At 56.7% G+C, this 26,302-nt stretch overlaps 1 protein-coding gene across 6 annotated transcripts in view; it reads right to left on the reverse strand.

Annotated features, from left to right (window-relative positions):
• Positions 1 to 865: 865 nt before the first annotated feature.
• FBXL18 (F-box and leucine rich repeat protein 18) overlaps positions 866 to 26,302 on the reverse strand; it is a 54,537-nt gene continuing 29,100 nt past the window's right edge. For 5 of the 6 annotated variants that reach the window (XM_089895546.1, XM_089895542.1, XM_022565424.3 and 2 more), the window contains one exon: positions 866 to 14,449. In XM_089895546.1, the coding sequence (XP_089751672.1) occupies positions 14,293 to 14,449 (157 nt within the window). In that variant the 3' untranslated portion in view covers positions 866 to 14,292. The remainder of the gene's footprint in view (positions 14,450 to 26,302) is intronic. The other variant, XM_089895545.1, reaches the window with a different exon arrangement.

The following is a 26,302-nucleotide window of genomic DNA, read 5'->3' on the forward strand; positions in this document are numbered from 1 at the left end:
CCTGAAGAAAAAATTATGCACAAATATTAAGTTTATAAGAACGCTCACTGCAGCACTGTTTACAAAAGCAAAAAGCTAGAAACAATCTAGATGTCCAAACATTGGGGATCAGTTAATAACTCGAGTAAATAATTAAAGTTGTCACAAGTCACGGCACAGAAGATTATGTGAGGCAGAGACATGTGCACCACGTAAACAAACAATCAAAAAGAACATTGGGGACTTCCCTCGTGGCGCGGTGGCTAAGAATCCACCTTCCAAAGCAGGGGACACGGGTTCGATCCCTGGTCCAGGAAAATCCCACATGCCACAGAGCAACTAAGCCCGTGCGCCACAACTACTGAGCCTGCGCTCTGGAGCCCGCGAGCCACAACTACTGAAGCCCACGCGCCTAGAGCCCGTGCTCCGCAACAAGAGAAGCCACTGCAATGAGAAGCCCGCGCACCGCAACGAAGAGTAGCCCCCGCTCGCTTCCACCAGACAAAGCCCACACACAGCAACGAAGACCCAACGCAGCCAAAAAAAAAAAGAACATTGGGCAAAGTTGTTTATAGGGTATAATCCCATTTTAATTTTTTCAATATATACATACACTATTACTCCAAAGAGAAAGGCTAGAAAGCTGTACTCCAAACTATTAATATTGGGACTTGAATTATTTTTCCTTTTGTTTACCCACACTAGATTTTCCAAATGAACATTATTTATTATTATTATTATTTTTTTTTTTTTTTGGCCACACTGCACAGCTTGCAGGATCTCAGTTCCCCGACCAGGAACTGAACTCAGGCAACAGCAGTGAAAGTGCCGCGTTCTAACCACTGGACTGCCAGGGAAGTCCTAAATGAACATTATTTTATTAGGAAAAAAAAAAAAGACATTTAAAAACCGAATTCAAAAACAAAAACCAAACCGAATTCAGTAGGATGATGGCAATTAACAGGGAAAGTCTGAACAAGGTACAGAAGTAGTGTAGGAAAAGAAGTGGTTCATTCTGTTTGGAAGGGCCAGGACCAGGGAGAAACCCTCCTAGACCAATGTCAAAGCCCTCTGGATTTTGAGGGACATGTCAGTATTTGCTAAAGTCAAACCCCAGCAGAGGAAAAAGTGTAACCAACCAACAGGAGACAACTGGTACCCATGTGTGTCCCTGGGCCTGGCTCTTCAGACAGCCAAGTCCCCAAGGAAGGCGCAGGTTCCCGGCCTTGCCCCTAGAGGGCAGAAGCAGCCAGTGTGGGAGCTTAAAGCATCTGGGTTGAACTGTCTCTGGGTAGGCTGGAGAGCAAGATGTGCCAGCAGTAAAAAGTGTTGGGAAGCACACGTTTATTTATATAAAAATAAAGGTACTCGGGAATTCCCTGGCGGTCCAGTGGTTAGGATTCAGTGCTTTCCCTGCCGTGGCCTGGGTTCAATCCCTGGTCGGGGAACTAAGATCCTGCAAGCAGCACAGCACAGCCCAAAAAAAAGAAAAAAAAAAAAAAAAAAAAAAAGGCCCTCATCTCTCTAATACAGAGAGTATCTATAAATCAGTAAGAAAAAATAACAGAAAAATGAAAACCCCAGTGGCCTTTAAAATACCTGAAAAGATGGGAATTCCCTGGCAGTCCAGTAGTTAGGACTCTGCCCTTTCACTGCCGAAGGAATGGGTTCATTCGCTGGTCGGGGAACTGAGATCCCACAGCCGCACGGTGTGGCCAACTAAAGTAAATAAATAAAATAAAATACCTGAAAAGATGTTCAACTTTGATCATAAAAGAAATGCTCAGTAAAATTACACTGAGTTACTGTTTTTCACCCACCAAATTTGCAAAATCCAAAAGTTAGAGAACACCCTCTACTGGCAAGACTATGGGAAACAGATACTCTTGTATATTGTTAGTGGGAATGTAAATTGGTTCAACCAATCCCTGTGGAAGACAATTTGAGCAGTATCTACCAAAGTTACAAATGTATATACTCTTTGATGCAGCTATTCTGCTTCTAGGAATTTACTTTATAGATACATGCACATGTGTAAAATAACAGATATTCAAGTGATTAATTTGTAGCATTTCATGTAATCACAAAAGACTGAAAACCATCTAAATGTCCAACCACAGGAGATGGGTTAAATACATGATATTACACCATCCAGTGGAATACTACACAGCTGTCAAAACTGAATGAGGAGGTGATGGGAGCAAAAATGACTGAGTAAGAACCTTCAAAAATTCACTCCTCGGGCTTCCCTGGTGGCGCAGTGGTTGAGAGTCCGCCTGCTGATGCAGGAGACACGGGTTCGTGCCCCGGTCCGGGAAGATCCCACATGCCACGGAGCGGCTGGGTCCGGAGCCTGTGCTCTGCAACGGGAGAGGCCACAACAGTAAGAGGCCCGCATACCGCAAAAAAAAAAAAAAAAAAAAATTCACTCCTCATAAAATCAATAGAAAAAAACAGGCAGAAATCACAATCAGCTTCTTCAGAGCTCTGGAAATTAACCAGAGGCTTGCAGCAACCTGGAGTGTGTTTATTTAAGAAAACTGACTGAATCTCAGTAGGAAGAGCAAGCTTGGTGGATTTTTAATTTGTCTTATCCCACCTCCCTTTCTCAGCTTTGAAAACTAACAGCCCACATTCCCAGCCCCAGAAGTAGCAGAACTGATCTGAGGCTCTTCCAAAGCCTTATTCCCCGAAAACTGGCATTATTGGACATGTCTGGTGGTATGTCTGGTGGTTCCATGGAAGACCCCATTGGAAAAAATTATCTTTATTTAACCTAACTCTGAGCTCACTCAGTGCTAAAAAGCCTTTCACAGAGGGGCATTTATCTAAAACAATTACAAGCATTTTTTTTTTTTTAAGAAATACTCTTATTTATTTATTTATTTATTCATTCATTCATTCTTGGCTGTATTGGGTCTTTGTTGCTGCGCAGGGTCTTCGTCCAGTTGCAGCGAGCAGGGGCTACTCTTCGTGGTGGTGCATGGGCTTCTCATTGCGGTGGCTTCTCTTGTTGCGGAGCACGGGCCCTAGGCGCATGGGCTTCAATGGTTGCAGCACATGCGCTTCAGTAGCTGTAGCACATGGGCTCAGTAGTTGTGGCGCAGGGGCTTAGTTGCTCTGTGGCATGTGGGATCTTCCTGGACCAGGGCTCGAACCCGTGTCCCCTGCTTTGGAAGGCGGATTCTTAATCACTGCGCCACCAGGGAAGTCTCAAGCAAATGTTTTAATTCTGCAGCTGCCTGAGGCAATGAATAACAGTTGGAGCAAGTAACAGACTAACCAGAATAAAAGATAAATAAATAAGTAATAAATAGATAACAGACTGGCCAAATAGCTGAGGAATGAGATGTCTATGGAGGGCTTTGAAAAGCTCCGACATATTTGGATCTTAACATCTTTGGTGGGCAAGGGATCTCTCTGGGGCACTAATCTCATTTGTGAGGGCTCTGCCCTCATGACCTAATCACCTCCCAAAAACGCCCCACCTCCTAATACCATCCCCGTGGGGGTCAGGATCTCAATATATAAATTTGGGGTGACACAAATATTCAGACCATAGCACTATATGATTGCACTTATATGAGCGACCTAGAGCAGTCAAACTATAGAGAAGAAAAGTAGAAAGTGGGTGCCAGGGGCTGGGGGAGGGGGGATGGGCAGTCTGTTTAATGGGGACAGAGCTGCAGTTTGGGAAGCTGAAGAGAGTTCTGTGGATGGGCGGCGGTGACGGCTGCACAACGTGAATGCACTTAATGCCACTCAACTGTACAATTAAAAAGGGTTACGGGGCTTCCCTGGTGGCGCAGTGGTTGAGAGTCCGCCTGACGATGCAGGGGACACGGGTTCGTGCCCCGGTCCGGGAGGATCCCACATGCCGCGGAGCGGCTGGGCCCGTGAACCATGGCCGCTGAGCCTGCGCGTCCAGAGCCTGTGCTCCGCAATAGGAGAGGCCACAACAGTGAGAGGCCCTCATACCGCAAAAAAAAAAAAAAAAAAAAGGGTTACGGTAGTTTAAAAAAGCGGGGGAGGGACGGAGTATACATCCATATTTGCTTGTATATAAAGAAACTCTAGAAAGAGACATAGAAAACTAAGGCAGTGGTTCCCTGAGCGCGAGAGAGGAATGGATGGTGTGAACTAGGTGGCTGAGGGACAGGAGTAAGAAAGGACTTCTCACTGGGAATCTTCTCATATTTATTCATTGGTTGGTTTGTTCGTTTGTTTGCTTTTGCCCTACCATGCGGCTCCCAGGATCTCAGTTCCCCGACCAGGGATTGAACCCGGGCCATGGCAATGAAAGCGCGGAGTCCTGACCACTGGACCGCCAGGGAAGTCCCTTTATTCATTGTTGAATCACATGAATACATTCTTATTTCAAAAATTACACTTAAAATCAAAACCAGTGAAGAAGAATAACTGTGAACGATGAAGAAATGAACGCGAGTCTAATCAAACCTCTGGATCCAGCTGCCCACTTGGAGGAAACACAGACCGGGTACAATGGCACCTTGGGATGCAGTCAGCAAAAGCCAGAACGTGGGAAGTTCACCAGGTCAGCCGGCCTAGGCTCTCCGAAACATCAATTGTTCAGGAAAGAAAGGGATGGATGGGACCCTCTGGACAGGACGTTTAGACACAGCAACGAAACTGCGAGACGGAGCTGCGGTGTCAGAGGGGACGCTCGGACTGGTGGGCAAGGGAGGTAGGTGGTCATGGCTGGAGCGTCGGAACTCTGCTTCTCGGTACATTTATGCTAACTCATCAAGCTGTTTGTTTTCTGATTTTCTGTACTTTTTTTTTTTTTTTTTTAAGAAAATGTTAAAAGGAATGCAGGCCTTCCACGCCGTCCCCGCCGAGCAGGGTAGCACTGCTTTGTGGCTTGAAACCGAGTGTCCTCTAGCATAGGGCCTGGAGCAGGTGGCTGGCGGGCAGGCCACGGCTGGTGGGGAGGGAGCTGAGCCCCCCTGGTTTGTTCTGGAGAGCAAGGTAACCGTGCACAAAGCTTATGGCTTCTCTGCTGAAAACCAGGCTGTGTCTTTGAAGAATTCCCTCAGACCACCGAGGCTTTGCGAAACGCTCTCACCCCCAGACCTAGGCAGGAGCACCTGGCCCCCCCTCCCAGGGCTGGCTCTGGGCTCTCCTCGCCCCACCTTGATTTAAGGAGGGCCCCTCTCCACCCCCAGCGATGGTCTGAACTGCCCAAACTTTCCTTCTGACGGGACCCAGACTTTTTTTTTAAAGAAATATATGTGTTTTTTGGGTTTGTTTTTGGTTTTGTTTTTTTGGCCATGCCACACAGCATGCAGGATCTCAGTTCCCCGACCAGGGATCAAACCCCTGTCCCCAGCAGTGGACGCGCAGAACCCTAACCACTGCACTGCCAGGGAATCCCCCAGCCTCATTTGGGGTAGCTCACTCCCCCAAAGACCCCTCCACTAATGGCTGGTGCATCCTTGTGCTGGTCCACATTTTGCTCTGCACAAACTTATCCTGGTAAGGACTTTTTTTCCAACCAAAATAGATACATACATATATACAAGATCTCGCTACTTGCCTTTGGGACTAATATACCGTGAACATTTTTTGTTTTAATAGATCCGGAGACGATCTGTTCTTGTTGAGAGCTTCATCCTAGAATATGTTTTTGAATGAAATTATGTTTTTATGTGTGTGTTTTTCTGTTTACATCTCAGAATTAATTTCATCTGTGCCCATCGTAGAAAGTCTGGAAAAAGAAGAGAATTAATAACACACACAAGGAGAAATCCTCCCCCCCACAGAAAACGTGCCTGCATTTCCTTCCAGTCATTCTTTCAGTCACCTGTTTTCCTCCCTCGTTTGCTGGTGGGCTGAGTGCAGGACGGATGGGAGAGGGAGTGAGAGAAGCCCCCGACGGTGTATCCCTTTCTAGTTGCTGATATGGTGTCAATTACCACAGCTCTGGAAGTCAGGAGTCTGACAAAGGTCTCACTGGGCTAAAATCAAGGTGTCACCAGGGCCGTGTTCCCTCTGGCGGCTCCACGGGAGAATCCACGTCCAGGCTTTTTCCAGCTTCTCAAGGCCACCTGCATTCCTTGACTGGTGTTCAGCAGTGTAGGGCTGAATCCTTCTTAAGCTTCCCTCCTGGACTTCCAAGGACCCCTGTGATCCCATTGGGCCCATCAGGATAACCTCCCCATCTCAAAGCCTGCTGACTAGCAAACGTACTTCCACTTTGCCAGTAACCTAGCATAGTCACAGGATCTGGGGATTAGGGTGTGGACGTCTTTGGGGACCAGATTCTACCTCTGCAGATGCCCGGGCCTGATGCTGCCAGGACCCAGGCCCAGAGCCCATGTACGAGGTGAGTGGGAGGGAGGAACCAGGGCTCTGGCTGAGACCACACTCCTCAATCCTGGAATACCCAGCTGGAGGTCACTGCCCTCCCTGGACACAAATGCAAATGGCGGGGAATCACCAGTTTGGTAGGATTTACGTCATCTTAAACATATGAATTCTAGTTTATCTGCATTGCTCATTTGTATGCCTTAGAAGTCATTTACGTCCCGGGGGATTAGTACATTCGAAATCAGGGAACGTAGCAAATAAAAATACCCGTGGTTGGGAGCAGCTGGGAGCTGACCTCCACGTTCTGAAGCCAGGGACTGAGACGGGGGGCTGTCACCCTGTGCAAAGATGCTAAACCCACTCCCTAAATACAACTCTAAGCTCCTCCCAGCCCTAAAAAATTCCCACTTAGACCCAGAAATTTCACTAACGAGAGTCTCTCCTAAGGAAATAATTCTAAATATAGAAAAACGCTCCAGCACAAGGCTGTCCAGGGCCGCTTTCCTTGGAAGACTGACTAATTAGAAACAACCTAATTGTCCGACAGCGGGGGACCAGCGGGCCTGTGACAGCAAAGCCTCATTATTAAAAGGCTGAGTCCGGGAGAACACAGACAAGACGCTTTCATCGTGGCGAGCGCAACGCTGCACCGGGAATCGGATGATCACAGCTACAGATGGTTTTGAAAGCAGGGAACAAAGGCTTGAAGGACATTAACAAGAGCATCAGCAGACGTTCTCTCCGGCTGCGGAGGGCGGCGGTGATTTCTCTTCCCCTTTGTTCTACCTCTCGGAATTTTTCAAGTTCCCTGGATGAACATAACAGAAAAGTCTACCTTCGAGTGAACTGGTTGTGTTAACTGACTGGTGTATAAAATTAATCCAGTCCCTTTGTGTGGGTGTGTGAACGTGTGTGTGTTACACGTGAGTGTGAGTGCATGTGTGAGAGTGCAAGCGACGGGGAACTGGAGTGCGCGTCTGAACGTTGAGCGTGACTGGGCGTGAACGTGAATGCGTGGGTGGGTGTGAGGACAAATGCTACAGGTATCAACGTGTGTGTGTGTGCAAATGTATGTATGTGAGTGGACGCATGTGTACACATGGGTGTGAATGTGGGGGGGCATCAGTGTGGGTGTGTGACCGAGTGTGTGATTACATGCCAGTGTAAATCATGCAAGTGCTCGTGTGAATGTGTGAGATGGGTGGGGTTTAAGTGTGTGATACGAATACGAATATGGGGCTGTTTGTGGACCTGCGAGAGTGGGTGTGACTGTAAGCGTGAGTGTGTGAATGTCAGGTGTGTGCAGGAGGGTACGGCCGTGAGCGTGTGTGTTGGAGTGCGTCTGTGAATCTGTGTGCAGTTGTGAATGCATGTGAGCGTAATCATGAGTGTGTGTGAACGCTGGGTGTGTGCACACACATGAAGGCCTGTGACTGATGGCACGTCTCTGGAGGGGCAGCCCCCCTGCCCGCCCTGCGGTGGGGAGAGGACTCCCCGCAAAACTGCCCGCCCGGGAGAGGCCCCTGCAGCCCTGGAAACGGGCGCCCCGCACCCCCCAGCACCTGCCTGGCTCTGCACACGCTGCACAGGGGGCTGCAGGAGCCCCCAACACCCTGGGCCTCGCCGGCCGCCGGTGGACAGCCCAGCCCCGGCGGCCCCTCTGCACAGGCTGTGCCCCTCGCATCTGTCCACCATCCTGCCCCCAGCAGGGAGGAGCGCCCGGTGAGGGCCCAGAGTGGCTGTGCTGCTCCTAGACCTTCCCCATCGACTCCCCCAGGCCGGGAGCCGGGGCTTCAGCTCAACATAAGAGCCAGCGGCCGCGTGACAAGCGTGATACGGACCTCGCGGAGGAGACCCCGGGGCGGGGCCCAGCCAGGCTTGAAACCCAAAGGGTGCCCATCGCACGGGGAGGACCAAGGAGAGACGCCAAACAAGGGACACCGGGTCCTCGCTGAGAGAGGCCTGCTCTGAAAACACGGAAGAGCCCACCCTTCCGCAGAGGCCTCCCTGACCCCCAACCCAGACTGCGGCCCCTTCCCCGTCGTACCCTCTTGGGTGGCACTTACCACGGCCGGGAACGCAGCTCAGGTGGGCATCCCGGCCAACAGCCAGCACCAACCGCCCCACATGTGAGTGAAGGTGCTTCCAGAAGATCCAGCCCCTGCAAGAGGCTCCGGACATGGTGGGACAGAGGTGGACCACGTCGCTGGGACCTGTCCCTGCCCCACGGACGCTGCGAGCATCTCCAAAAGGCTCCCTACAGCCTGGAGTCGGGGCGGTCTGTCATGGGGTCCCCTCAGCCTTGCTTCTCCCCCTCCCCACTTACCCGTCACCCTAATGATCGCGTCTCACGCGTGTGTGAAGCAGAGCCCCCGGGATTTCTCCTACCCGCATGCCCATCTGATGTCCCCCTGCTGCTGCCTTTGGACACAGCAGGGCAGAGGGTCGGTCCTGCCCCTCTTGGGAAGGTCACTGCTGACCCCTTGAAGGACTGTCCCCTCAGCTTTCTCCCTGGCTCCCGGGTGGAAGTGAACCATGGTGGGGAGTCCCGTGGGTGTGCACCAGGCTTGGGGGACCAGCTCAGGCAGGACCGGGAGGGACGGAGGCTCCTGTCTCCACACTGCTGCTGCAGCTCAGGCGACTCTGGCCTCGAGGACCAACCGGGGGCTCAGGAGGCATCAGTGAGCCCTCCTCGGCCCACCTGACGGTCCCTGCCCTTGTCACTCTGTTCTGCAGCATCCCTGGGGCCCACCTCTGTCCACGGTGCCTCCCAAGTCCAGGTCCCCACTCCTCCCCAGATGCCTGCCCTGGGCATCCCCACCTCAACTGCCACCTTCCATCCCCCTCTGGCTGCGGGCAGAGCCCCTTCCCAGAACCCAGGTCTGGTGGAGGAAGTATCTGCCTAAAACTGAGGCTGCAAACAACCCAGTCACAACAGGACACACGCTGTTACGGTTCCAACTATATGAGGTCCCCAGGAGAGCCAGGTTCATAGAGACAGAAAGTAGACGGCTGGGTGCCAGGGGCTGGGGGCTGGGGGCGGGGGAGGGGAGTGGTTAGTGGGGCAGAGTTTCAGTTTGGGAAGATGGAAACGTTCTGGAGATGACAGTGGTGATGGCTACACGACGACGAGAATCTATTTAATGCCACTGAACTGTACACATAAAAACGGTTAAGACGGTAAATTTTATGTTACGTACTTTTTACCACAATTGAAAACTACAGATATGTGTATTAAATAAAAATGAAACTGACTCAGTCCCCACGGGCCCCAGATAAGGGCTGTGCCGACTCTGCCTCCGCCAGCCTCACGGAGCCCTTGCGCAGGGAGCAGCCTCGGGCCACACCAGTGCCCCTGCCCCCTGCCCGCCAGCCCCATCCTGGCCTCGCCCCTCCTCACAGCAGTCGTCTGCTGATGGCCCCTGGCAGCGCCTGGTGCCCCGCGTTGGGTCTCACGTCTCCATCCAGGGACCCCCAAGGGGCCAAGCACAGACTGTCCTCAACACCTGAACAGCAGCGGGTGACCGGAGCGCCACCGCCTAAGCTCGCCCTCCGGGGCTGCAGAGGGGGTTGCAGAGGAAAGGTCAGGGCGCGCCCCTGCTGGAAGGACCACACAGGTTTTCTAAATCAGGTCCACTTTATTTGAAACTTTTCACATGCCACAAATTTACATGAAAATACCCATTCAAAATGTAGCTGGAACGCGAAATTCAGGAGTGGCCTCACCGGAGGACAAGGAGGTCGGTCATCAGAAGGCAGGTGACGTGTATTCGGTCGTGTAGCACCTGGTCACGCGCATGCCGTGAGAAACCCTGGCACTCACCTCACCCTTCCTCCCATTGGTAACGTGCCAAGCAAGACTGTCCAGTCAGAGGGGCCGGCAGGTGGGCGACGGTCAGAGGGCAGCGGTCCCGGGGCTGAGCACCGCCGGTGGCTGCGGGGTGCCACGTGCCCACGGCCACACGTGCAAAAGCACCCTCACCTCTCGTACCCCCCCCCCCAGCGCAGTGGGCACGGCGGGGAGGCCTCTGGGGTCGGCCGGCTTGGAGTCTGGTGCAGTGGATGCCCTGACCCTGTGACATCAATGCAAGACCTCACACTTCACTGGCTTTTGAAAGAACCTCAGAAAGTAATTCAGAGATGGTGGCTGGCCTGTGTCGGACCCGCAGCTTGTTTGAATTCCTGTGGGTATTTGTTCATCACGCCCAGTGCAATCCTGCGCCCTAGATGCAGACAAGACCAGCGACCATCCCCGAGCCCCTCGGCACAACCCCACCCCTATCCTGTCGGGGCGGGGAGGGGGACTGGGGCTGAGGCCACAAGGACCACAGGTGTCAGCTTCCACGTCCCCCTCACCTCGGGTCTTGTGCCTGAAGCCGTGGGAGCCTGCTGCCACGGCCGCGCTGCATCGTCCTCACCCGCGAACTTCTCTTACTGCTTCTCACAAGGTCTCAGCAATTTTCAAATCCTACAGGAACGAACAGTGAGAACGAGAGGAAGCAGGAGGCTGCCGGCTGCTCCAGTGCCACTCAGAGGAGGACGCGAGGGTGGGCCCGTCAGGGCAGGTCCCCTTCCTGCCAGGCGGGGTCGGGTGGGGGAGGGGGGCCTGAGACCCGCCAAGGCCGTGCACCCAGGGAGGCCCCTGACACAGTGAGGCTGCAACTGCTGGCTTCAGATCCCCTGGCCAACTTACCCAGCCCTGGCCCCTGGCAAGCTTCTGCCCCCTGGGCCGAGCGGCCTGCAGCTCTGGATCCTGGCGCGGGGGGTTAAGGGAGTGTCACCCTCAGCACCCAGCCCTGCTGACCTGCCCAAGGAGGGGCCCTCGGGGGCCTTGCGGATGAGGGACCCTCGGACCTGTCTCCTTGGGTCCTCGGACGGGCAGCTGACGGGTGGGGATGAAATCCGTCCCCTTGTTGTATGAGAGTGAAGTGCCCTTAATCCAGCCCCCTCGGCTCGGAAATAAAAACACTCGCACGTGACAAAGAGAGAAGCCACCGACAGCAGGGAAGGGGGCCTGAGGGTCTCTACTCTCCTCAGGCTCAAGAAGCCTCTCTGGGGGAGCACCTTCAGGCCCGGCCAGCTAGGCTGCCTGACGCTGGCCAGCTAGGCTGCCTGACTCTGCGGCGGCAAAGCCACAGCCCTGGGAGCAGGCGGGGCCGAGGAGTCTAGGGGCGAGGAGGGGCCACAGGCAGAGGGGCGGCCTCAGGAGGCCGGGGGTTTCTCTTTTTAACAGAGAGATCTCCCTGATCCCCTCCTCCCTCATTCCCACCTCCCCCAGTGTCTGCCTCACGCACACAGCGTGCACACACACACGTGCACACCAGGAACAAGAGCCCGTCCACAGCAGACTACACTCACACATGTAGGTGCACAGACGTCCATGCACGCACCATGCACACGCGCACGCACACACACGCGCGCAGGCGCCAGTGCTGACCAGGCCCCTCTCAGCAGGCAGCATATGGTCCGTCGCTTCACAGCCCAGTTCTGCCAATTGGGGCCCATTAGGGTGGGTTCTTCTCCCAGCGTAAGATGCTGCAGAACATAAGCTGCAATTAACACCGGCGCCAAAATGCACTCAGCAAGAATAAGCACGTTATTAACAGCTGGGGGACCCCGTCTTGGGTGGAGAAGCAGCGGAAATTCTTGCTCTAAGGAAAGGACGGCTGAGGGGGACACTAAAGATACAAGGCCTCCTGTTCGGGGGCTGCTTTCCAAGTCAGCCCGTGCCCCAGCCTCTCGTGAACGGCCCCTCCCGGCCCTGTTTGCTGGCATAAATGACACTGCTGGTTAAAACTGCTTGCTCATGAGAACAGGCCATCCGGGCCAGAGCACGAAAACCATGGCAGCCTGTGGATAAATTCTTAGTGGAACGATCATCCTCTGGCCTGAGCCCAGGTTGCTCTGGACGAAAGGAGATGTGTACCCAGGGCCCCAGGGGTCCCGGGGTCGGCCAGACCACCTGCCCCCATCCTGGGCCACGTCCCTCTGCCGGTCGGGCTGTAACTGGCCACGCTCCTGCTGTGACGGCAACGAGCAGTCAGTCCCCACATCACCCTTCCTGATCACCCTCCCGGTGGTCTCAAGGCGCAACTGAAAGACATGCCCAGAAATGGGGTGGGGGACTCCCACCACCTCTCAGACCCTCATCTACAGCGTGTGGCCCTAACGAGGGCCTTGGCCCTGTCTCCCCAGGGCCCAGGACAGCCTGGCCTGCGGCCTGCATGGCCAGAGGGGCGGGCCCGGTTGTGACTCTCAGGCCAGGTCAGGACTGCGGAGGGGAGGGCTGCAGGTCTGGTGGGGGTCCCACCGGGGGTCAGCGGCAGACAGGTCCCTCTGGGCAGGAGGCAAAGAGCCTCCAGCGGAAGCTGGGGAGGGAGGGAGGAGGGCACCCCACGCTCCAGAGAGGAGACAGCTCTACCCTCGGCAAGAAAACCACAGCGCAGGGGGAGGAGACCCAGCTCCACCCGGTGCTGCGGGGAGGTGAGAGCAGGGCCGGGGCCGCGGGGACAGGTGGAGGCCGCCAGACAGACTGCGCTTAGGGAGAATCGACCGGAGCACTCGGGGGCCTGTGTGCGTCCCGAGACCCTGGCCCTCCGAGCACTTCCACCATCAGAAGGCTTCCTGGACCCCCTCGGCCTGGCAGGGCAGGGACTGCTGAACTCTGCCCCTTGAGAACCCAGGGAAGGGCAGGTGAACACAGGCCCAGGGTCCAGGTACCGGGCCCTGCAACAGGCAAACTATAGGACACACTACACGACACGGGGCGACCATCACATGGAACAGAGTGGGAAGCGGGCTGGGCTGGGGGCCACAGAGTGGACGGCAGCCGAGACGGGCCGCAGCGGTGAGGAGGGCCTGGGGAACCTGCACCCCCAGCCCAGAGGGAGAGGGAGGCTGGGGCAAGATGGGCCCAGCCCCTGGGGTCCTGGGGAGGCAACCTCTGCGGAGACCCAGGTACCCCCGGCTGGAAGCCACCCCGACGCCACTCAGCCTTCCCTGGAAGTCTCCAGGAGCGTCACCGGGAGCGTTGGGGCAAGACGCTGGGTGGAGGGAACCCAACTGGGGCCCCTCAGAAGCCCACCAGCCGCAGGGATGACGGCTCTGGGGGAGTCTCACGGCTGACAAGGCAGAAGCAGTGGGCGGCACGTGGCGGGAGGCCCAGGACACTGGGAGGACGTCCCTCGTATTGGGAATAGCTGCGTTGCATTTTTTTGTGTGTGTGTGTTGCATTTTTTTAAAGTGCTAAATAAAGCTATCTGAAACGGGGTAATGTGATCACTCCTCCAGCCCCACACATCCCTTCTGGGTTTTAATATTTCAAGGTTTTCTAATGAAGCAGGTCTATCCGTGTTTCCCCAGAAACAGAGACCTTCACAGGGACCTGCAGCTTCCCTGCCCAGCAACCCGCTGCTGGCCCGAACCTGTCTGATGTCATGTGGCTGGACACATACCAGAGGTGTAACTGGGTTAAATGGAAGGAGGGGAGAGCCCCAAATCTGCCACAGCACCTGCAAGCCCCTCCCTGCCTCGGGCTCACAGCCGCCCACCACAGAGCCCGAGGCAGGTGACCAGGAGCACAGGGCCTCTCCTGGGGGCTGGGGGACGGCCGTGGGGTCACGTGGCGCTCTGGCGACCTGGCCCCCAAGGAGTCAGCGTCCTGGCGATGGGTGTCTCAGCCCAAGACCACGCCGGCCAGGCCCGCAGGTCGCCCGACAACCGGCCCTGCCGCCGCTGCCTCACGCATCTCAGCCGGAGCGTCACTGAGCACAGGCTCCTCACAAGAGGAGGCCCCTAAGGGCTGGGGAGGGGGCTTCCTTCCTCCGGTGACCCACCGGGCATCCGGCGTCCTCGGGCAGGGGAGCAGCCGCGGCGGCCGTGGCAAGGCCGGAAGCCACACACCTGACCGGGGCAGTCCTGCTTGCTCGGCCACGGAGACGCAGCGGCCACAGGTGGCGACGGGCCGGTGGGGGCCCACTCCTGTCACCACCACAGATTTGGCGGCTCCTCGGCCACTCTGCTTTTAAATAAGGTGACCTCGTCCAGGTGCACCATGGGAACGTCTCGGATGACATCGGTCAGGCCCTCGTGGAGCAGAGGGAAGATGACGACGTTCAGCGCGGGCCGCTCGGCCTGGAAACTGAACCAGAGGCAGGCTGTTAGCAGGACCACGGAGGGAGGGACGGAGATAGGGAGGCTGGGCTCAGGGCGTGGAGGTGGCCAGGGTCAGGCTGTGTCCCAGAGCACCGGCTGACGCAGGAATGTGCCTCCGGGGCCCCTCACGCTGAGGCTCCAGGGAGCAGGCAGGAGGGCAGCCCGTCGGGGCAGGCCCCTGCCTTCCCGGGCAGCGGGGGTCCCTGAAGGGTAACACCCAGGGGGCTGCAGAAACAGCGTCTGTGGTCACTGGAGGCCCCACGGCCAGGACACCCGCAGGGGAGTGGAGAGAGGGGACAGGCGGCCAAACCCGCATGCCCACAGGCCACCCTCGAGGGACATGAACGCCCAAGTCAGGTGAGGCAGCCACTCTGCCAGGAGACCAAAGCAAGGAACACGTGACAAGTAACTGTCAGACGACCCTCTCACCTTCCACACCCACGGGTGACAGGCTCCACCCCGTGGGGTGCGAGACAACATCCACGGAGCATCTGCCAGGCCAGGCACCACACTGGAGCTGGCCCCAGTGGCCAGCCAGTGAGATGACCCTCTCCCTTCCCACCTGGAACCCGAGGTGACTCTGGTCATGGGAGAAACTTCCATCCCGTGGGGCTCAAAGGGCGAGAGGCAGGAAGGTGCCCACACAATTTGCCAAAGCTAAAGCCAGGTCCCAAGTCCTGCGCCTGCTTCAGGGAACAAGGAAAGCGCAGTCCCAGCCTCCCCCTGCCCCCGGCCCCCCAGCAACACTGAGCTGGATCTGCTGGATTTACGACATATGTAAAATGAACGCCAGAAAGGCACTCATAAAACTTCATGTTTTGGCAATAAAAATGCCGAGGAAATACCTCCCGGTTCTGTGCGCCACGTTATGCCCCCGGCAGCGGCGTCTGTGACCGTGAACCGGCAAGTCCTCACCTGCAAACCCGCTGTGCGATCTACTCTGCTTGAAACAAAATACCCTCAGGTGTGGGATGTGCGTGCAAGGCTCCTGCCTGCCTGCCATCCTGAGGCTCTTAATGAGCTGCTGTCAAGATGCTGAAGGGGGATTAATTTCTCACCCAAAGTGAGGAATGTGGCGACGTGCTGTCCCTTCCCCGCCGCCCTGACCGCTGACGCGCACGCAGGGTGGAGGGGCCGCCCCAGAATCAAACCAACTTCCTTCTCAAGGCTTTCTCCACGGGGTCGGCACCTGGGTCGGCTCCGACCTGGGCAGGGCTGGGGGGCCTCGCCCGCACCTGCCTCTCTGTAAAGCCCCTCTCCGGCCCGAGGAGCCTGCGCACTCCCCCAGCTGCAGCCTCATTGTCCCCACCCAGAGTGAAGCCTGGAGTCGGCGACAAGACAGTGGACAAGGGGCAAAGGCAGAGAGAGCGATCACTCCCTTCCGAGTGCAGGGCTGGGGCTCCCCCGGGCGGAAGGAGGCAAGTTCTCGGCTGGGGCTCATGTGCGGACCGAGAGCTCCGCGGGTTCTGCTGGGTCACCTGCACATGCGTTCTAATGTTCATTTGTGCGATTCAAATATAGTTTGAGATTTAGGTAAACAGACACAATGAAATAAAATAAAACTCCTTCCAGCTACCCACATTCAGAACTAGCCTGATGACCGCCAGCAGGACAGGCCACCTCTTGGGACCACTCCCCTGACCAGGGCTATTCACATTACTAAAGACCCGAGGGGGCAGCCTCTGGCCTGGAGTCACGAGCACAAAGCCAGGCCTGCGAGGTCCATGGGTTCACCTTCAGGCACAGGCGTGCGTACCCTCCTGGCGCACTCCCCCCTCCCTGGGCACCCTCCCGTGCACGCATTCCCCAGGCCCAGCTCTGCACTCAGCTGCCCCCATGCCATCCTGGGCAGCAGAGAGAGCAGAGCCCTGCCCCTGCAACCCTGGATCCCACCTGGGGGCGACAGAGGCAAGATTTACAGAGCTCACACGCTAAGCCCGCGACAGGGGCCGCTCACTCGCTCTGAAACCTGCAGAGCGAGTTGCAGACGCCACCGTGGAGACGCCCCTCCCGAAGGGTCTGAGGGTGACTCAGGGCTTTCAAAAACACAGAGGTTCAGGAAAGTTCAACCATACTTACTCTCTGCCATTTATAACAGCCGGAAGGGAGATACCACATTGAAGAAAACTTTCTACCTGAGGCTGTTAAAAACACACCAGGGGATTTAAAATGGGGCCTTTGGCTATCTGAAAAACCAGCTGCCCAAAATACCTTCCTTCTCTGAGCCTCCAAGGAAGCAAGCAAGATTTTGCTTGTTTTAAAACCATTGTTTTGGGCTTCCCTGGTGGTGCAGTGGTTAAGAATCCGCCAGCCAACGCAGGGGATACGGGTTTGAGCCCTGGCCAGGGAAGATCCCACATGCCGCGAAGCAACTAAGCCCGTGCGCCACAACTACTGAGCCTGCGCTCTAGAGCCCGTGAGCCACAACTACTGAAGACCACGCGCCACAACTACTGAAGCCCACGCGCCTAGAGCCCGTGCTCCGCAACAAGAGAAGCCACCGCAATGAGCAGCCCGCGCACTGCAACGAGGAGTAGCCCCCGCTCACCGCAACTGGAGAAAGCCCAGGCGCAGCAACGAAGACCCTATGCAGCCATTAATTAAATTAATTATTTTTTTAAAAGGCACTGTTTTGGGGCTTCCCTGGTGGCGCGGTGGTTGAGAGTCCGCCTGCCGATGCAGGGGACGCGGGTTCGTGCCCCGGTCCGGGAGGATCCCACGTGCCGCGGAGCGGCTGGGCCCGTGAGCCATGGCCGCTGAGCCTGCGCGTCCGGAGCCTGTGCTCCGCAACGGGAGAGGCCACAGCAGTGAGGGGCCCGCGTACCGCAAAAAAAAGCACAGAGGCGGGCAGTGGCCAAGAATAAAACATCCATCAAAGGTTCACAGAACTCAGATGATGCTCTGGGCAGGCGTGTGGGGTGCGCCCTTCTCAGCTCCCCACCAAACTTGCTGGGACCCACAGGGCACCTCGGAGCAGCCTGGAATCTGCCCTCGCGCAGAGGAAGGGGGTGGGAGAGACTCTCGGTGTCAGCTGTCATGGTCCGATGCGGCCCCCAGGTCCCATGTGGGAGAGGATTGTAAATCCGAGGGCCTGACCCCTGGAACCGGTAACTCCAGTGCGAGGCTCTGTCACCGGAAAGGCCTGAAGGACAAAGGCCAGGACAAAACAGAAGACAGAGGAGCAGGTTTGGGATGTCCCCAGGGCTCCTCCCCTCCCCCGCAAGACGCTGTCAGGGCCTCTCCCCAGGAACGACAACACAGATTTCTCGTAGCCTTCCAGAAACACTTTATGCACGTGCCAGCAGAGAAACAGATTACGCCCCTGCTTTTGTTTGAGACACACTTTGAAAGATTCCCTTTGGTGACCCCAAGTGCTTCCTCGTTCTTTTATCAGCTGCATTTCATTCCATCAACTGGAGGCATCATAATTTATTTCCCAGTCTCCTACCGATGGACACTTGGGTTGTTTTCAATCTTTTGCTAAATCGAACAGCACCGCCATGAAGAGCTCTATGCAAACCCCATGGATAAGCCCGTCCATAGAACCGAAGCCTAAAGGCGGGAGCTTAGTTGGGTCAGGGGTGTGCATTCCGATCCACAGAGGTGGCCCACCTACCTTGGGCCACGGGCTGGTCTCTTCCCTCCACTAACACAAGCAGGCTTTGCCTGAGGGGGTGGAAAACGTTATACCGAAGTGCACCCCGGGCAGTGCAGCCCCATGGGACCAGCACCCACGCCCCAGAAGCCCTGGGCCACCCTGGCAGTCACCTCCTCGACCCCTACCAGAGCGGACCACCGCCTGCTTTTGAACTCTCCAGAAACAGTTGTTCGCTGTAATTTAGCTCCTGGTTTTCTCACGGGGGAGGCTGGGTGCTTTCTCTCAGTTGAGAATCACCTGCAGCCCCTGTCCTGTGCCCTCAGACCCCCGCCTGGTTTGAATGGTGCTACTGGTCCTGTCCTCACTGCTGGGCAGGCAGGAGGCCAGGACAATCCGACCTCTGGCAGTGACAGGACCTGCAGATGGTTCTCCTACTTCGTCATTTTCTGTAAATGATTTTTTTAAAACACGCAAAGATATTCAACTTCATTCACAAAAAATATGAGTTGAAAACCACAGTAAGTGTCAACAGACAAAAGGACAAACAAAATATGACCTATCCACAGGTTGGAATCTCACTCGGCCTTAAAAGGAAGGGATTCTGACACGTGCTACAACATGGACGAACCTCGAGGACATCATGCTAAGTGGAATAAAGCAGACATCATGGACAAATACTGTAGGATTCTGCTTCTGTAAGGTACCTACAGGGGTCAAGGTCATAGACAGAGAGCAGAACGGTGCTTGGCAGGAGTTGGGGGAAAGAGGAGAAGGGGGGTATTGTTTAACGCATATGGAGTTGCTGTTTGGGACGATAAAAAGGTTTTGGGTGTAGACTGTGGTGATAGGTACACCACAGCATTTAATGCCTCTGAACTGTATACTTACAAATGGCTAAAATGATAACTATTATCTTATAAATGTTTTACCACAATAAAAAATTTAAAAGGAAGGAACAGAATCTGCCTTCAGAGAAATGGAGAGATGCCCAACGCTCACAACTACCCTGGTGACCTGGTGCCGCACGTCGTCCGCCCTCACCTGCCACGGGGCTGATGCCGCCAGCTGGGGACTCATGCCAGTCTTCCACAGCCCAAAGCCAGGAACACCAGGCATCACTGTCCCCAGACCTTCGCTGGAATCAATCCTCCAAGAGACCCCTAAGAAAAGGGAGGTGTGTGAACCACGGCAGAGACAGGACGACAGAACACAGCTGCGTTTCTCGTCACAGAAAAGACAGCCACCCTACGTCGCCCTCGAGGGAGGGACCCTCAGGAGTGCGAAGCACAGCCTGGCGACCAGTAGGTCCCCAGGGACGTTCCGTGCTGTTGCGGCGTGAACAGCAGCAGGAGCCCGGAGTCTGACCGCAGATCCAAGCCTCGGGCCCGGCCCCAGCTCCCTGCTCAGAGCCACGGTGATTCCGGCCCCAGAGACCTCACCTGGAAAATGAGGGGCTCCAGTGACGATGGAAGAATTCCTGTTCTAGAGAACTACTCGGTGGTGGGAAGAGGCCGCGTGCCCGGCAGCAGGTGCAGCCACCGCCCTCGCCCCCTCCTCGGTGGCCTGGACAGCCCCGGCCACAGGAGATTCTAAGCAGTGAACATCTGCCACACTGATCAGTCGCCAGGGCTGCAGGCGCGCCCCTGACGTGACCCGCTGGCTGCTGCGCTGGGGCCCACGGCACGCGGCCCGAGCCCTGCCAGCTCCCAGACCAGCCTCTTGGGTGTCCACCACAAACGGAGCCAGGACTCGCCAGCCAGCGAGCTCTGCGTCAAGGCCAAGGATTCCCCCAGTTGAGCCTGCAGCAGCGAAACCCTGCTGGCCTGGTATTTTTCGTGACACTCCCAGGTCACCATTCCAGGTAGGAAGGACAAACGGACCCCAGAGACCTGTCCCGCGCGGCAGTGAGCTGAGGATCCAAGATGGGGTCCCACTGCCCCTTTAATGTGATTACGGTGGCGGAAGAGCATGCTAACTCTGTATCTTAGAATCCACTTTCAACTCTGATGCTCCCAGTGTGCCCCAGACTTAAACAATGTATCCCTGTATCTGTAAACTTCCCTGGTTCTACACTCACGTACAGAACACAAACACAGAGGGGCGGGAAGCACTGCATCTGGGCGGGAGGCCCTGGAGCCCAGGCGCCCATCAGCAGCACGGCTGACTGTGTCTGCTCAGGCCTGGGCTGCTGCCTCTTGGCCTCGTGGGCCCACATTCCCCGCAGTCCAGGGGGAGGGGAGGAATTTCCACATGGGCTCCAGAGACGTGACCCCGTCCAGTGGGATGCTGGGCCTAGGGGGACGGAGGACCAAGCCCGCTCCCGCCCCAGGGTCGGGGTCCTCCCGACGCTCCTGAGAAAGGGGGCTGTGGCCAGTCAACACATGTGGCCTGGAGCGGACGTGACCCCCGAGGGCGCAGCCCGGGAAGGCCCTGCCTTGTGGGAAAGTGCTCAGCCCGCTTCAGAACCGACGCGTCCTCACCCTGGATGGCTCAGCTCGGACAGGGACACGTCAGGGTGAGAGCCTTTTCCGCCCCACCATCCTGCTTCCTCAAAGTAAGCGCCTCTGCCCCTCGGACCGGGCACCGTGGGTTATTACAGGAGGTGGCAGAGGGTGGCAGAACGGCCACACTGGCCTCCAGTGCCTGCTGGGCCATTTACCCTCGGGATGGGACGACCAGGACGCCCCCAAACCTCACAGAGCTGGGCTGCCTCTTTTGTCAAGGGGGGAGAAGGCACCGCCACCAGGCGATCGTAGGGGACCCTGAGCAACGCCACCAAGGCAGGCACACACAGTCAGCAGCGAGCCACCACCAGGAGACAGCGGTGCCAGGAAGCAGGGACAATGGTTGCTGGTTTACAGACAGGACACTGGGCTCAGAGAGGGAAGTGACGGGTTCAAAGTCACAGAGCAACGAGGCCAGGAGGTGAGCACGTCATGGGATCTGAGGGTGTGGGCGGGGGGGGGGGGGGGGGGCGGGGTCTGACCTCAACGGGACGCCACGTGTCACCCCGCGTACTACCAAAAGAGAAGCAAGTGAGGACGCCGCCCTCACCCAGGCCAGAGTTCACGAGGCCTCGAAGGGAACTTTCAGGAATGTGAGAGTCAAAGGAAATCGAGAAAGCTCTGAAATCCCTGGGAAGAGCGCCCCACCCGCTGCATGTCTGGGAGAAAGTGGACAGCAGAGGCGTGGCTGGGTGCACAGCACGGAGACGCCCAGGGCACCCCCGCGACGGGCCACAGGGCCCCTCGTGGGTCAGGCGGTACTGACTTGGCCAGGAAGGGTGACTCAGGGTTTCTAGGAGAGACAGGAAGTGAAACAGACAGAGAGGCTGGCTCTGCTCACTGGACAGGGTGTCCCCGAGGCCAGGTGGTCGGGGGAGCCCAATGGGAATCCAGTGAACTCAGGGTGTTCCCAGGGCAGGAGCGGGGAGGGAGGCCGGCAGGAGAGGGGAGGGAGGCCGGCAGGAGAGCTGCTCCCCGGAGCAGCCACAAGGCATCGCTGCTCTCAGCGGCACTGGCCCAAACGAAGTCCAGCCTGGCGCTGGGGCCACCAGAAGGGCCCAAGGTGAGGGAAGATGCAGAAGGAAGCCGCTCCAAAACCTCGCAGAGGCTGCCTGCCACCGGACGTCCGAGAAAGATCCAGAGGCTCACGTTTCAAACTTGAAAGAGCAAAGCCAAGATCCAGAAGATAAAACAAGAGAATGAACGCTGACAGGATGCCGCTGTACACACAGCACCTCCCACGTGGGCCTGCCGTGAACTCACCTCACGAGGGAGGAACCAAGGCAGCCCATCCGAGGCCACCGCCACCCGAGAGGTCCTGGCGGTGCAGGGACCCAGAGCTGCAGGTCTCGGTGCCAAACCCACAGAGGGCACGACAACAAGAAGAACCTGCCGACGACCACCAGCTGAGACGTATCTCCACGCGGGGCAGCACGGGAACCGGAACAAGTGCTGGCCCGGGGAGAGGCAACACCTTCCTAGGGACAGGACTGCAGACACAACACAAGCCCCGCTGGCTGAGTCACAGGAAACAGGGGGGCCTCTCAATGTCACACAGGTGAGCAGGCAGGTACCTCAATAATCCTCTGAGCTTGAGGCAGGGAAAAGGGTGAGAAGAAAGAAACGCATCAGAAAAAGTGACAACAGGGGCTTCCCTGGTAGCGCAGTGGTTAAGAATCCTCCTGCCAATGCAGGGGACACGGGTTCGAGCCCTGGTCCGGGAAGATCCCACATGCAGCGGAGCAGCTAAGCCCGTGCACCACAACTACTGAAGCCTGCGTGCCTAGAGCCTGTGCTCCGCAACAAGAGAAGCCACCGCAATGAGAAGCCCACGTACCGCAACAAAGAGTAGCCCCCCGCTCGCCGCAACTAGAGAAAGCCTGCACGCGGCAACAAAGATCCAACGCAGCCAAAAATAAATAAATAAATAAATTTATTTTTAAAAAAGAAAGAAAAAGTGACAACTCCAGCCTCTCCTTTTCATGCGCCCCCGGGGAGGAATGCGGGCCTGCTGTGAAGCACCGGAAGCGCCAGGCAGGCCGGTTACCGTGAGCCACGGCACCACCTGCTGGGCGCCTCGCAGAAAAGCAGCTGGGACCCCACTGCGCCGCCGCAAAGGCCTGAAGGGGACACAAACGCTGTCCTTCCAGTGCTGAGGTCCTGCTGCACCATCACCGGCCTCTTGGAGCCTCAGTTTCCCCACCTGAATGCTGGGGCTTAGGGCGTGTAGCTCAAAGGGCTTTTGGAGGTGAGAACAACAGAGACAGTACACAGTACCAGCACCAAGGGAGCACTGGTGAAGAGGCACTAGCGCGGCCCCTGGCATCCAGGACAGGGCCCAGAGCAGGAGCTGGAAGAATGTTGGCTGGAGGAGCCCACAAAGGGGACCACGCTCCAACACGCACAGGGCTCCCAGCACCTCAGCCGGCACCAGGCGCTCAGCGGGTACCCGCCACGGCCCAGGCCTGTGCCAGGGCTGGGACACAGGGGACAGAGGGGCTGGCACAGCTTCCGCCCAGGAAGTCCACTTAACCAACGCCAGCCTCAGGCCTGGTCTCGAATACCGCGCACCGAGCACCCAGAAGGAAAAAAGAGCTATTGCACGCTGGCCCTCAAAAAACTCATTATCTAACAGGAGATGCAAAGAACGCAATAATTTTGAGGGGAGAGTGCTATGCGACCTAGGAAAGGGGCAGGTGTGTGCTGTCTGAGAGGCCAGAGGAGGGAGCTCCCAGCCCAGTGAGAGGCTGCACTGGCGTGGGCCCCGAACACAGGCCCCAAGGGCAGGCCAGGAGCAGGCTGCCGGCAGGAGGAGGCTGGCAGACAGGGACCTCGCGAGCAGAGCCAAGAGTGAGCACGAGACTCCCAGGGCAGCGACCCTAGTGCCTCCAATCAACTGGCCTGGAGCCCTGTGTGGAGATGGATTCTGAGGATCAGAACGACAGAGCAGCTCCATCAGCCAACAGTACCCATGAGGGATGCTCCCACCCTCTCCATCACAAGCGCAGCTCTTCTGAACTGCCTGGTGACCTCAGATGTCCTCCACTTTGCAGAAGGCTCCTGCGTGTACACACAGTGGGAAAACCAGCAATGCCCAAAGCTGGTCCCCCCACTGCAGGAAGTCACCCCTCAAGGCTGAGAAGTGACCGAATCCTACACGGGTCTCGGAGCCCCTGGAGCAGAACTCATCCAGCAGGGAGGTGTCAGCTCCCAGGAGAGGAGCCCCCGTGAATGTGACCTACTGCAGGTTTGCGAGGGTGAAGAGGACCAATGTTCCTCCCGGCCGCTTCAAGGGCAGAGGCAGGCAGAGCAACAATGACGTCACGATCGCCACGCCCAAGAAAAGCAGGCTCCCCTCCTCACACACCCATCGCCAGCCCAGTGGGCAGAGAGCAGGAGGGAGAGAGCACTGGGTGGAGCGGCCACACCACCTGCCCGGCACCCTGTTTTCCAAACAGCTACCGTCTGTCCCAGAGTCCACGTGCCTGGGCGCCGTACAGCCTGTATCCCATTTAGCCCACCAGCTAAATTTAGCATCAGCTCAATCGCAGAAAACGGGGACACCGAGGGGTGGATACACGACGGTGAGCGGTGAGCGGGCCCCTTTCCCAGGTTCCCCGGCCGGGAAAACCCAGGCCGGAGTGAAGGAGAGCCAAGAGTACACAGAGTTAGCCGTGTCGGCCAGACCAGAATCACCACGACGTCCTGTAACGGATAGCAAACGGCATAACAAATAACTATGTGCAGCTTTATTTAATGACACAAAAGACACCCATGATGCAGTGTTAACTCAAAACAATCAGAGCACAAAGCCATTCGATAACTCCAGCCTGGATGTGCTGGCCATGCCGCCGGTGGAGCCAAGGGGATTCGCACTTGAAAACAGCTTGAGGCGTAGAGTCTAAATTTTTTTTTTAATACTTATTTAGTTAGTTGCGGCATGCGAACTCCTAGTTGCGGCATGTGGGATCCAGCTCCCCGACCAGGGATCGAACCCGGGCCCCCTACATTGGGAGCGCGGAGTCTCAGCCACTGGACCACCAGGGAAGTCCCTGAATTTTTAGATACTATAAACACCAGGGAGGGGAAAACCTTAGCTAGGATTCCTCCTGGGACACTCAACAGCAAACCACAAGGACAGGGGACCACCACGAGGACTGTCCGGCAGGGTGGCCGGAGCCCTGTGACTCCGGAGACCCCCTGGCGATGGCACTTCTGTAAATCTGTGACCAGCTGGGCCTCCTCGTGGCCATGTCCCGCCACCCGAGGGACATGGAAAGCTGGGAGAGGAAAGCTGCGACGCTCTAGGCCGTGCCTCAAAGAGGCGGCCACCCTCAGCGCTCCGCCAGGGACACCGCTGACATGAGCGGATTTCCGCTCCAGAGGCTCTAAGCGCTTCACGCCCCTAGCGACCTGCTCAGCTCACATCTCCCCGCAGGAAGCACCGCTCCAGGCCTGCACTCCAATCCTGGGCACTTATCTAAGTGCTAGCTGGACCAACCATCAAACTCCAGGACCCACCCACTAGGGGAAGGCGGGGGCTGGTTTGCGGGGAGCAGCAGAGGCAAGGCCACACGCCTTCCGCAAAGGCCCCTGACGGAGGGCAAAGGGCGGGGAGCGCTGCCCCGGAAGGAGGGAAAATTGCTTTAAACCCTCTGCCTTTTAATCCCCACAACCACTCGAGCAACTGCTGCCCCTAAATGCAAACAAAGCGCAGAGACACAGGAAACTCAGTTAAATTTGTCTCAGTTCACAGAAACAAAGTGGAATGCAGGTCCCGTTGTGAATGTGCTCAACGCCACTGAACTGCACACCTTGAAACGTCTAAAATAATAAACTTTAGGTTATGTGTATTAAAAGGTCTTCAAAAAATACCATCTCCTCTTATTAAGAAAAATAGACCTTGGCATCTCAAAGGACGTCAGCAGAGCTGGCCAGCGGGTGCACAGCCATCAGCCCTCACTACGGTTGACTCCAGATGAGCCATCTGAGGTCAACCTAAGACAGAGGTAAGTGACCTGATATCAGGGAACTGCAGTCAATTATTCGGAGACATAAGTTCCACCCCCTCCCCGACTTCTCCCATGTGAGCTGGAAGGCTCAGAAATCCCAAGGGTCTCTGCACTTGACATCAGCGGCCCTCACACAGGCCGCCTTGGACCAGGAGAAGTTCCAGAGCACTGCAGAGGCACACAGGTGAGAGAAGTCATAGAATATGGAGGAGCCCGCCTGAGTGGACCCTGCGGACACCACCTCACTGAACTGCTTCCCTACAGATCTCAGGCAAAGCCAAGTCACCACCTCGTGCTGGACAGACAGTAAATACTCACTTGACCAAAGGTATCTGGCACCTCGCTCAGTTAACACCCAGCGGGACCTGCGTTTACAGGAAGTCTTTGAACCTTCTGCACACGCAGCGGTCAAGTTCACGTCTGGCAGTCTCCAGGGGGATTCCCCATAGCCATCACTCAAAGCCCACGGAGCTGTATTTTGCACACAAACCAAGAGGCTTTGCTGCCTAGGTTCTCAGACCAAGGTACAGGAGAGGTGGCAGATTTAAGAGGAAGCTTAGGGTATACGGGGGCCAGTGCGGGATGGCATTAAACCCGCAGCCGTAACCTGAATCAACAGTGAACACGGTGGGCAGGGAAAGCCGCGAGGACAGAAGCAGCCTCAGGACTCGAGGCCAGGGGCCCACGACAGGCGCCAGCACAGGTGGCCGCAGCACAGGCTCGCT

This window comes from Delphinapterus leucas, chromosome 15, assembly GCF_059928025.1.
Source record: "Delphinapterus leucas isolate spDelLeu-1000000601 "Yukka" chromosome 15, BTC_Dleu_Yukka2, whole genome shotgun sequence".
In the NCBI taxonomy this organism is placed as follows: domain Eukaryota; kingdom Metazoa; phylum Chordata; class Mammalia; order Artiodactyla; family Monodontidae; genus Delphinapterus; species Delphinapterus leucas.